This window comes from Lampris incognitus, chromosome 15 (assembly GCF_029633865.1).
Source record: "Lampris incognitus isolate fLamInc1 chromosome 15, fLamInc1.hap2, whole genome shotgun sequence".
NCBI lineage: Eukaryota > Metazoa > Chordata > Actinopteri > Lampriformes > Lampridae > Lampris > Lampris incognitus.
The window spans coordinates 2,590,095-2,602,500 of NC_079225.1; the positions used below are offsets into that span (position 1 = coordinate 2,590,095).

General features: G+C 44.6%; 1 protein-coding gene across 1 annotated transcript in view; it reads right to left on the reverse strand.

Annotated features, from left to right (window-relative positions):
- Window positions 1-1,391: 1,391 nt before the first annotated feature.
- esr2a (estrogen receptor 2a) overlaps window positions 1,392-12,406 on the reverse strand; it is a 54,882-nt gene continuing 43,867 nt past the window's right edge. Inside the window, exons 8-9 of the mRNA XM_056294875.1 lie at window positions 7,256-7,439; window positions 1,392-3,820 (exon numbers count right to left, since the gene is read on the reverse strand). Of these exons, the coding sequence (XP_056150850.1) occupies window positions 3,628-3,820; window positions 7,256-7,439 (377 nt within the window). The 3' untranslated portion in view covers window positions 1,392-3,627. The remainder of the gene's footprint in view (window positions 3,821-7,255; window positions 7,440-12,406) is intronic.

Consider the following 12,406-nt stretch of genomic DNA (forward strand, 5'->3'; position numbering starts at 1 on the left):
CACCAGCTGTGGGTGAGGTCCTGACTACGTCTAGTTGCACCAGCTGTGGGTGAAGTCCTGACTACGTCTAGTTGCACCAGCTGTGGGTGAAGTGCTGACTACGTCTAGTTGCACCAGCTGTGGGTGAAGTCCTGACTACGTCTGATTGTCTCATCAGCACTACGAGACAGCCAGCCCAGGTCAGCACCTCCACCTGCAGAATAGCCGTTTAATCCTCATGTTCTGTTCACTAATTAGCAGGGGATGTATTGTTCACCGTCATGCTGACCCAGGCCCCCTGTGGATTTTATAGACACATCCATCCATCCATCCATCCATCCATCCATCCATCCAAACAGCTCACCCTGCTCCCAGCGTCACGGGGATGCTGGAGCCCGTCCCAGCAGTCATTGGGCGGCAGACGGGGAGACACCCTGGACAGGCCGCCAGGCCATCACACAGGGCTGACGGACGGACGGACGCACGCACGCACACACGCACACACGCACACACGCACACACACCTAGGGACAGTTTAGTACAGCGATCCACCTGACCTGCAGGTCTTTGGACTGTGGGGGGAAACCGGAGCACCCGGAGGAAACCCACACAGACACGGAGAGAACATGCAACTCCACACAGAGGACGACCCGGGACGACCCCCAAGGTTGGACCACCCCGGGGCTCGAACCCAGGACCTTCTTGCTGTCAGGCGACCGCGCTAACCACTGCGCCGCCGTGCCGCCTGCGATACAAATTGTAATGTTTATCTAAAAATACGCAGTACGTCTTGTCCTTATCTCCCTTATCACTCCTGTTGAGTGGTGTGAACAGTCTTATTGTTAGTAGCGGTCATTTGAAATGGTTCATTCTGACCCGAACAGAACACAAGGGTTTAAGCACGAGAGCGACGCCACGGGCCGATCCGGGACTTGCATGCTCCACACAGAAGGTGAGCGCTGTCAGGGGAAGGGATGAGTACGACCGGTACTCATTATCCAAAAAGCAACCCCCCCCCCCCCCACTATGCTCGGCTGAGGAGCGTGGGCTCTCTAAACGCTCGATACCTCAGATCCACTCTGAACAGCAGCCGGACGTAATAGCGCCCGGCGGTTGGACACCTTAATCCTGGTTGTCATGGAAACCAGAGCGCCCACTGATAACGACGGTGTGGCTTTCCAGTGCAGCCAAGGCGAAAAGGGATGAGTTCTGTGCCCTCGTGTTTTCACCTGTCTTTGCCGGGTTATATTAGAGCTTTAATACGAATGATGGAGAGACGGATGTCCTGTCATCTTTAGAGGTGGCGTTATGAGACTGCACGCGTTCACCTCGCTCACTCGGAACTCCAGCTTCGCTCGTGCTGCAGAGGATGTAGGAAGCAGTAATCCACCACAGTGCTTATTAGGACCAGTTTTAATGCGGTTCTGCTTCGTTTAGGGGAAAACAGAGACAGGAAGGCGGAGATGGCAATGTGCAGATAGGAAAACAAACACACTGGGAAGGAAAGCAACATCGTTCTGTGGTGAGCAGCAGAGTCCTTGAGCCAGCAGGCTGACGACGCCTCCTCTGAGACCCGAACACAAGCAGGTTCTTCATCCTCCACTGGGCTGCAGGTCGATGAAGCATGCTGGCAACACTTTTTGATGCACATTTACACCAATAATAAGCAACAATAACAGTTTACAATGTTTTACTGTGGAAACTGGCATTTCAAAATGACCACCACGGTTACTGTACACACCAGGTGTCGCTACAGTCCATATAGTAACGATGTTTTTTACATCTTGTGGCAGAAAGTGCGGCAGAGTAAGGCCAGCGAGTGAAAGTCAACAGTTCCTGCAGAGGATTTTTTAACTAGATGTCTCCATATTGAAATGGGCTCGTCCACTGAAGAGAACATTTTGCTGTGCAGTCGTGATTTAAGCTGCTGTGCATAAAAGAGCTCACAATTAAGAATAGAAACACAAAAATAACCTTTTCCTTTTCTACAAAAAAACATGACACACATGTAGAGGAATACAACGTCGTCTTGCAGCAAACTAGTTCATCTTCTTCACAGAAAACAAGACAGCTCCTAGACAAGGAAACCAGAACTGGACTGTGGCGTTTAATTCTATGGGGTTGATACTGGTACAAGTGTATTGTGTTTATTTAGAGACTACAAAAGGAGGGAAGGAACATCCCATCTCTGTGACAAGTGATTAATCAGCTGCGTTGCCACAACGTCTTTAACTGAGGTCTGTCTCTCATGCGACTGTTCTCATTTATGGAAGGCTTTCTAAAAACGTTGCCCGCCAACAGGTTTTGTGTTGTAGACGCCCATTTCCTTGCAAGGTTTCCTAAGCCAGTTAAAGGTGTCTCGTCAATGGACATCTTAAAATAGCATCATCACGTTTGTAGAAAGCAATTTTGCCCTTTTATGGTTTAAACACCACTCTTCACATGTGCAATAATGTATAATATTCTAATAAATTCACATGAACAGCTTGCATTTAAAGTCATGGAAGAGTTTGCAAGAAAAGGGCTGGCATCAAAGTTAAAAGCTTCCATGTTTGTGTTGTTTTTGCTCGCTATTCTTTTGAAAAGTCCAAGATGCCTACTGTGTCTCCTGTTCTGAGGAACTGCTGAGGAACACCTGAGGAACTCCCGAGGAACTCCTGAAGAACCCCTGAGGAACTCCCGAGGAACCCCTGAGGAACTCCCGAGGAACTCCCGAGGAACCCCTGAGGAACTCCCGGGGAACTCCTGAAGAACCCCTGAGGAACCCCGAGGAACCCCTGAGGAACTCCCGGGGAACTCCTGAAGAACCCCTGAGTAACTCCCGAGGAACCCCTGAGGAACTCCCGGGGAACTCCTGAAGAACCCCTGAGGAACTCCTGAAGAACACTTGAGGAACTCCTGAGGAATCCCGGAGGAACACCTGAGGAGCTCCTGGGGAACTTCCTGAGGAACTCCTTCACAGGCTCTAGCTTCTCCTCGGACACCACAAGACAACTCAAACAGAAAGCGAGTTGGTAACTAATTCAACACCATTTAAAAAACATGCTCGCATGTATTATTTGCAGTTGACACAGCAGCTCGTTGCTATGGCCTACTTTTATACAACAAAACCAAAACAAAGCACGATGATCCCTCATGCCCATCATGTCCCAGGTTCACCCTTTCTTTACTGGCTATTATTTGTGCGCAAAAACAAGCTTGACTCTCTTCTCCTCAACTCAGTGCCAATGCCTTGGCTTTAGGAAAGTCAAAATAAGCTTCTAACAGTTACGCCAAGGCTGCTCCCATTTACGGGTGGGCTCTTCTTGCCCCCCAGTTTGCACTGTTGAATGTTTAGCTTTGTTATAAATGCAGCAAAACGTTGAAAACGTCGCCACATTCAGTGCGTCAGCGCATTACATCTGACCACGTGACTTTGGCAACACGTGCCGTTTCTATGAAGCAACGCGTCTGGAGAAGTCAGAAGCCCGGCTGCGAGGCGGTTCCTGTAAAACACGTGACACGAACTAGACGTGTGCAAAGCAGAGCGCAGCAGCGTGCGGAACAAGTGCGGAGTGACGTCACATGACACATGAGAGACTTGCGTGGGATTTCATTCATGTGAGAGCAGTTGGTCTCCTGCCCCTGCCGTCTGCCCCGGGGGTCGTTTTCATTGCAGGTTGGAGCCCATGTCTGCCGCACCGCCGCTGGAGCTGTGGGGCCCCTGGGCCTCCTGCTGCGGCTGCTGGCAGGGGAGGCGAGAGCTGTGCATGACGTGGGCATCCAGCATCTCCAGCAGCAGGTCATACAGAGGCACCATGTTCTTCATGGTCATGCTGTAGAGGTGGTCCATGCCCTTGTTGCTGAAACGGGAAACACGGAGCGCACGTGAGTGAGCAGTAAAAGAGGACGGGCTGCAGGGAGCACGTGACATGGTGATCAAGGTTTAGTCACAACGATGACGACTTCCGCATCCGAGCTGAACTAGTGCTGATGGACAGTAGAGACCTGGTTTGTCTTTACGATGAGCAGCAGAGAATAGATATGAATTCTATTATAATTATGATGAGCAGCAGGGAATAGATATGCATTCTATTATCATTAGGATGAGCAGCAGGGAATAGATATGAATTATATTATAATTATGATAAGCAGCAGGAAAGAGATATGAATTCTATTATAATTATGTTAAACAGCAGGGAATAGGTATGAATTCTATCATCATTATAATAAGCAGCAGGGAATAGATATGTATTCTGTTATAATTATAATGAGCAGCAGGGAATAGATATGAATTCTATTATAATTACGATAAGCAGGGAATAGATATGAATTCTATTACAATTATGATAAGCAGGGAATAGATAAGAATTCTATTATCATTATAATAAGCAGAAGGGAATAGATATGCATTCTATTATCATTATAATAAGCAGCAGGGAGTAGATATGAATTCTATTATAATTATGATGAACAGCAGGGAATAGGTATGAATTCAATTATAATTACGATAAGCGGCAGGGAATATATATGAATTCTATTATAATTATGATAAGCAGGGAATAGATATGAATTCTATTATAATTATGATGAGCAGCAGGGAATAGATATTAATTCTATTATAATTACAATGAACAGCAGGGAATAGATATGAATTCTATTATAATTACGATAAAAAGGGAATAGATATGAATTCTTTTATCATTATGATAAGCAGCAGGGAATAGATAGGAATTCTATTATAATTACGATAAGCAGGGAATAGATAGGAATTCTATTATAATTACGATAAGCAGCAGGGAAAAGATATGAATTCTATTATAATTATGATAAGCAGCAGAGAATAGATATGAATTCAATTATAATTATGATAAGCAGCAGGGAATAGATATGAATTCAATTATAATTATGATGAGCAGCAGGGAATAGATATGAATTCAATTATAATCATGATAAGCAGCAGGGAATAGATATGAATTCTATTATCATTACGATAAGCAGCAGGGAATAGATATGAATTCTATTATAATTACGATCAGCAGCAGGGAATAGATATGAATTCTATTATAATTATGATAAACAGCAGGGAATAGATATGAATTCTATTATAATTACGATAAGCAGCAGGGAGTAGATATGAATTCTATTATAATTATGATGAGCAGCAGGGAATAGATATGCATTTTATTGTCATTAGGATGAGCAGCAGGGAATAGATATGAATTATATTATAATTATGATAAGCAGCAGGAAAGAGATATGATTTCTATTATAATTGTGATAAGCAGCAGGGAATAGATATGAATTCTATTATCATTATAATAAGCAGCAGGGAGTAGATATGAATTCTATTATAATTATGTTAAACAGCAGGGAATAGGTATGAATTCTATCATCATTATAATAAGCAGCAGGGAATAGATATGTATTCTGTTATAATTATAATGAGCAGCAGGGAATAGATATGAATTCTATTATAATTACGATAAGCAGGGAATAGATATGAATTCTATTACAATTATGATAAGCAGGGAATAGATAAGAATTATATTATCATTATAATAAGCAGCAGGGAATAGATATGAATTCCATTGTCATTATGATGAGCAGCAGGGAATAGATATGAATTCTATTATCATTATGATGAACAGCAGGGAATAGATATGAATTCTATTATCATTATAATAAGCAGCAGGGAGTAGATATGAATTCTATTATAATTATGATGAACAGCAGGGAATAGATATGAATTCTATTATCATTATGATAAGCAGCAGGGAATAGATATGAATTCTATTATCATTATAATAAGCAGCAGGGAGTAGATATGAATTCTATTATAATTATGATGAACAGCAGGGAATAGATATGAATTATATTATAATTATGATGAGCAGCAGGGAATAGATATGAATTCTATTATCATTATAATAAGCAGCAGGGAATAGATATGAATTCTATTATCATTATAATAAGCAGCAGGGAGTAGATATGAATTCTATTATAATTATGATGAACAGCAGGGAATAGGTATGAATTCAATTATAATTACGATAAGCGGCAGGGAATAGATATGAATTCTATTATAATTATGATAAGCAGGGAATAGATATGAATTCTATTATAATTATGATGAGCAGCAGGGAATAGATATTAATTCTATTATAATTACAATGAACAGCAGGGAATAGATATGAATTCTATTATAATTACGATAAAAAGGGAATAGATATGAATTCTTTTATCATTATGATAAGCAGCAGGGAATAGATAGGAATTATATTATAATTACGATAAGCAGCAGGGAATAGATAGGAATTATATTATAATTACGATAAGCAGCAGGGAATAGATAGGAATTCTATTATAATTACGATAAGCAGCAGGGAATAGATAGGAATTCTATTATAATTACGATAAGCAGCAGGGAATAGATAGGAATTCTATTATAATTACGATAAGCAGCAGGGAATAGATATGAATTCTATTATAATTACGATAAGCAGCAGGGAATAGATAGGAATTCTATTATAATTACGATAAGCAGCAGGGAATAGATATGCATTCTGTTATAATTATAATGAGCAGCAGGGAATAGATAGGAATTCTATTATAATTACGATAAGCAGGGAATAGATATGAATTCTATTACAATTATGATAAGCAGCAGGGCATAGATAAGAATTCTATTATCATTATGATAAGCAGCAGGGAATAGATATGAATTCTATTATCATAATAAGCAGCAGGGAATAGATATGAATTATATTATCATTATGATGAGCAGCAGGGAATAGATATGAATTCTATTATCATTATGATACGCAGGGAATAGATATTAATTCTATTATCATTACAATAAGCAGCAGGGAATAGATATGAATTCTATTATCATTATAATAAGCAGCAGGAAATAGATATGAATTCTATTATCAATATAATAAGCAGCAGGGAATAGATATGAATTCTAATCATTATGATAAGCAGCAGGGAATAGATATGGATTCTATTATCATTATGATGAGCAGCAGGGAATAGATATGAATTCTATTATCATAATAAGCAGCAGGGAATAGATATGAATTCTATTATCATTATGATGAGCAGCAGGGAATAGATATGAATTCTATTGTCAGTAGTTCTGGCGGTGTTGGGTACAGTCCAGTGTGACTGGTATGTCGCTACTGGTGTGACAGCAGAGTGCACCAGTACAGCGGATGCACAGTCAACAGCAGCAGAGCCACGTGACAGTAAGGGTTGCCCCTGGAGACGGCGGGGCTGAGTCAGAGTCCTCCTACCTGACATGCCGGATGTGGGACAGCAGCATGAGCAGGTGCGCGAGGCGGGTGTACTGCTGTCTGAACGTCAGCCCTGTTTTAGCGATGGCCCAGACCAGAGCATCTGTCACCGCGTCCAGCAGGCCCAGCAGTTTGGACCGCTTCTGCATCTCCTCCCCCCCATCTAAGCTGCCTGGGCACATGTCTGGGACACACACAACCACACACACACACACACACACACACACACACACACACACACACACACACACACACACACACACACACACACACACACCAGTGTGATGTTGTGGTACAGTTTGAAAGGAAAGCCTGCCTGACTAAACAGAATAGCCATGACTCTGCATGGTAGTGGTGGGCTGCTTGTTATTTTGCAGCATTCATTGTAATAATGTGGGGACAGTTTGACCCTTCTGTTGTCTTCCGGGTCAACATGACCCACGTGTGATGTGATGACTGTTCCTGCAGTGACCCCAACATTACACATGGTGAAACATGTTTGTGTTCATATTTCCATGAAAGCTGTACACCACTACGGTACTAAGGTTGTCTCAGGGTCACGTGTGACCCTAAGACATGTGTGGGTCATGTGATGTGTGACCCTAACACGTGTGGGTCATGTGATGTGTGACCCTAACACGTGTGGGTCATGTGATGTGTGACCCTAAGACATGTGTGGGTCATGTGACCCTAAGACGTGTGGGTCATGTGTGACCCTAAGATGTGTGACCCTAAGACATGTGTGGGTCATGTGACCCTAAGACGTGTGGGTCATGTGATGTGTGACCCTAACACGTGTGGGTCATGTGATGTGTGACCCTAAGACATGTGTGGGTCATGTGACCCTAAGACGTGTGGGTCATGTGATGTGTGACCCTAAGACGTGTGGGTCATGTGTGACCCCAAGACATGTATGGGTCATGTGACTCTAAGACGTGTGGGTCATGTGATGTGTGACCCTAAGACATGTGTGGGTCATGTGACTCTAAGACGTGTGGGTCATGTGATGTGTGACCCCAAGACATGTATGGGTCATGTGACCCTAAGACATGTGTGGGTCATGTGTGACCCTAAGACATGTGTGGGTCATGTGACCCTAAGACGTGTGGGTCATGTGATGTGTGTCCCTAAGACGTGGGCATCATGTGTGACCCTAAGACATGTGTGGGTCATGTGACTCTAAGACATGTGGGTCATGTGATGTGTGACCCTAACACATGTGTGGGTCATGTGTGACCCTAAGACATGTGTGGGTCATGTGACCCCATATAAACGAGTGGTGTCCACTGATGAAGTGCAGTCCTTCTGCACTGTGCGGAGGGTAACCCCAGATAGTCCCACAGGTTGTGACGACTGACAGCTTGTTTCTTCCTGCAGAACAGATTTGGGGTTTATAATTAAATTAAGTTGCTTTAATTTAGAGGTTTAACACCGGAACGAGCGGGATTTCACTCCTACATAAAACGACCATGGGCGGTCAAAATGACGGCCGGTGTTTAGACTCTGTATTGTGTCAAGATAAATACCCAGCTGAGATATGAATGCATCACATGTGTTAGTGTGTCTGTTAGGAAACTAGCTGACACCAACATTAACATTTTAACAACTTTAACACTGTTTTTAAACTATTTAAACTGGCCGCTGTCCAACGCCTGTCAATGCTGCAGCACCAGCCACGGTGCGTCTGCAACCAGACATGTTGGACATCATCACACATCAAGTTTATTTCTCTCCACTGGAGGGCGCTAGTGTGTTTCCAGGACACAGCAATGAACTTCGCGAAGGAAATGACGCCACCAAGACACGTCATAAATGCTGACATGACGCACACGATGACGCGTAAAATTACGAGGCGGTCATTTTGACTGCTCATGGTCGTTTTAGGTAAATCTTATCAAAGCTTTGTTTGTTTGTGTGTGTGCGTGTGTGCGCGCGCGATTGATATAAAACTCATTTTAATGCAAATATATGCAATTTTAGGAGGATTCAGGGAGCGGCAGGTCTGCATCTTCCCAAAACGGTCACAGTGACCGTCTTGGTAATGAAGGCGGGTCATGAATGACCCGTGAGAAAGGGGCGGGGTACACAACGTGTGGACAACACGAGGTTACTCTAAGCCTTAAGGACAACTGTCAAACAGACCAAGGACACCGGGAGGTCCGGGACGCATTCAGAACGCTGAGGCTCTGCAGCTGGTCTTCATATCGCCACTACATGCTGGTCAGCGTATGGTCACTACATACTGGTCATCATATGGTCACTACATGCTGGTCAGCATATGGTCACTACATGCTGGTCATCATATGGTCACTACATGCTGGTCATCATATGGTCACTACATGCTGGTCTTCATATCGCCACTACATGCTGGTCATCGTATGGTCACTACATGCTGGTCATCATATGGTCACTACATGCTGGTCTTCATATCGCCACTACATGCTGGTCATCGTATGGTCACTACATGCTGGTCATCATATGGTCACTACATGCTGGTCAGCATATCGCCACTACATGCTGGTCATCATATGGTCACTACATGCTGGTCATCATATGGTCACTACATGCTGGTCAGCGTATGGTCACTACATGCTGGTCAGCGTATGGTCACTACATGCTGGTCATCATATGGTCACTACATGCTGGTCATCATATGGTCACTACATGCTGGTCATCATATGGTCACTACATGCTGGTCAGCGTATGGTCACTACATGCTGGTCAGCGTATGGTCACTACATGCTGGTCATCATATGGTCACTACATGCTGGTCATCATATCGCCACTACATGCTGGTCATCATATGGTCACTACATGCTGGTCTTCATATCGCCACTACATGCTGGTCTTCATATCGCCACTACATGCTGGTCTTCATATCGCCACTACATGCTGGTCAGCGTATGGTCACTACATGCTGGTCATCATATGGTCACTACATGCTGGTCATCATATGGTCACTACATGCTGGTCATCGTATGGTCACTACATGCTGGTCATCATATGGTCACTACATGCTGGTCATCGTATGGTCACTACATGCTGGTCATCGTATGGTCACTACATGCTGGTCAGCGTATGGTCACTACATGCTGGTCATCATATGGTCACTACATGCTGGTCATCATATGGTCACTACATGCTGGTCATCATATGGTCACTACATGCTGGTCATCATATGGTCACTACATGCTGGTCATCATATGGTCACTACATGCTGGTCTTCATATCGCCACTACATGCTGGTCAGCGTATGGTCACTACATGCTGGTCAGCGTATGGTCACTACATGCTGGTCAGCGTATGGCCACTACATGCTGGTCATCATATGGTCACTACATGCTGGTCATCATATGGTCACTACATGCTGGTCATCATATGGTCACTACATGCTGGTCATCGTATGGTCACTACATGCTGGTCAGCGTATGGTCACTACATGCTGGTCATCGTATGGTCACTACATACTGGTCAGTGTATGGCCACTACATGCTGGTCATCATATGGTCACTACATGCTGGTCATCATATGGTCACTACATGCTGGTCAGCATATGGTCACTACATGCTGGTCATCATATGGTCACTACATGCTGGTCAGCATATCGCCACTACATGCTGGTCATCATATGGTCACTACATGCTGGTCATCATATGGTCACTACATGCTGGTCAGCGTATGGTCACTACATGCTGGTCATCATATGGTCACTACATGCTGGTCATCATATGGTCACTACATGCTGGTCATCATATGGTCACTACATGCTGGTCATCCTATGGTCACTACATGCTGGTCATCGTATGGTCACTACATACTGGTCATCGTATGGTCACTACATACTGGTCAGCGTATGGCCACTACATACTGGTCAGCGTATGGTCACTACATGCTGGTCATCATATGGCCACTACATACTAGTCAGCGTATGGTCACTACATGCTGGTCAGCGTATGGCCACTACATGCTGGTCATCATATGGCCACTACATACTGGTCAGCGTATGGCCACTACATGCTGGTCAGCGTATGGCCAGTACATACTGGTCAGCGTATGGCCACTACATACTGGTCAGTGTATGGTCACTACATGCTGGTCATCATATGGCCACTACATACTGGTCAGCGTATGGCCACTACATACTGGTCATCATATGGTCACTACATGCTGGTCATCATACAGTCATAACATGCTGGTCAGTGTATGGTCACTACATGCTGGTCATCCTATGGTCACTACATGCTGGTCAGCGTATGGCCACTACATGCTGGTCAGCGTATGGCCACTACATGCTGGTCAGCATATGGTCACTACATGCTGGTCAGTGTATGGCCACTACATACTGGTCATCGTATGGTCACTACATGCTGGTCAGCATATGGTCACTACATGCTGGTCAGCGTATGGCCACTACATACTGGTCATCCTATGGTCACTACATGCTGGTCAGTGTATGGTCACTACATGCTGGTCATCATATGGTCACTACATGCTGGTCAGCGTATGGCCACTACATGCTGGTCAGCGTATGGCCACTACATACTGGTCATCCTATGGTCACTACATGCTGGTCAGTGTATGGTCACTACATACTGGTCATCATATGGTCACTACATGCTGGTCATCATATGGTCACTACATGCTGGTCATCGTATGGTCACTACATGCTGGTCAGCGTATGGCCACTTCATACTGGTCATCATATGGTCACTACATACTGGTCATCATATGGCCACTACATGCTGGTCACTACATGCTGGTCAGTGTATGGCCACTACATGCTGGTCAGGGTATGGCCACGGCATGTGACCAGAGGAAGGTGCAGTACCTGCCACGGGTGGTGCAAGTGCAGTATGAGTGTGTAGTGACACAGGAAGCATCGTCCACGTACACACAGCCAGGACATATGAGTGTTCCCAGGGGAGGATGTGACCCAGCTGACCCTGACACAGTACAGCCTGTTACTCCACAGAGCAGGAGCCCGAGGATGAGAGGAACAAGACAGCTCCTCACACCCTCCAACCACACACCGTGTTCCCATCAGGCCTTTCACCAGGCAGCACCTGACACCCTCCAACTACACACCGTGTTCCCATCAGGCCTTTCACCAGGCAGCTCCTCACACCCTCCAACTACACACCGTGTTCCCAT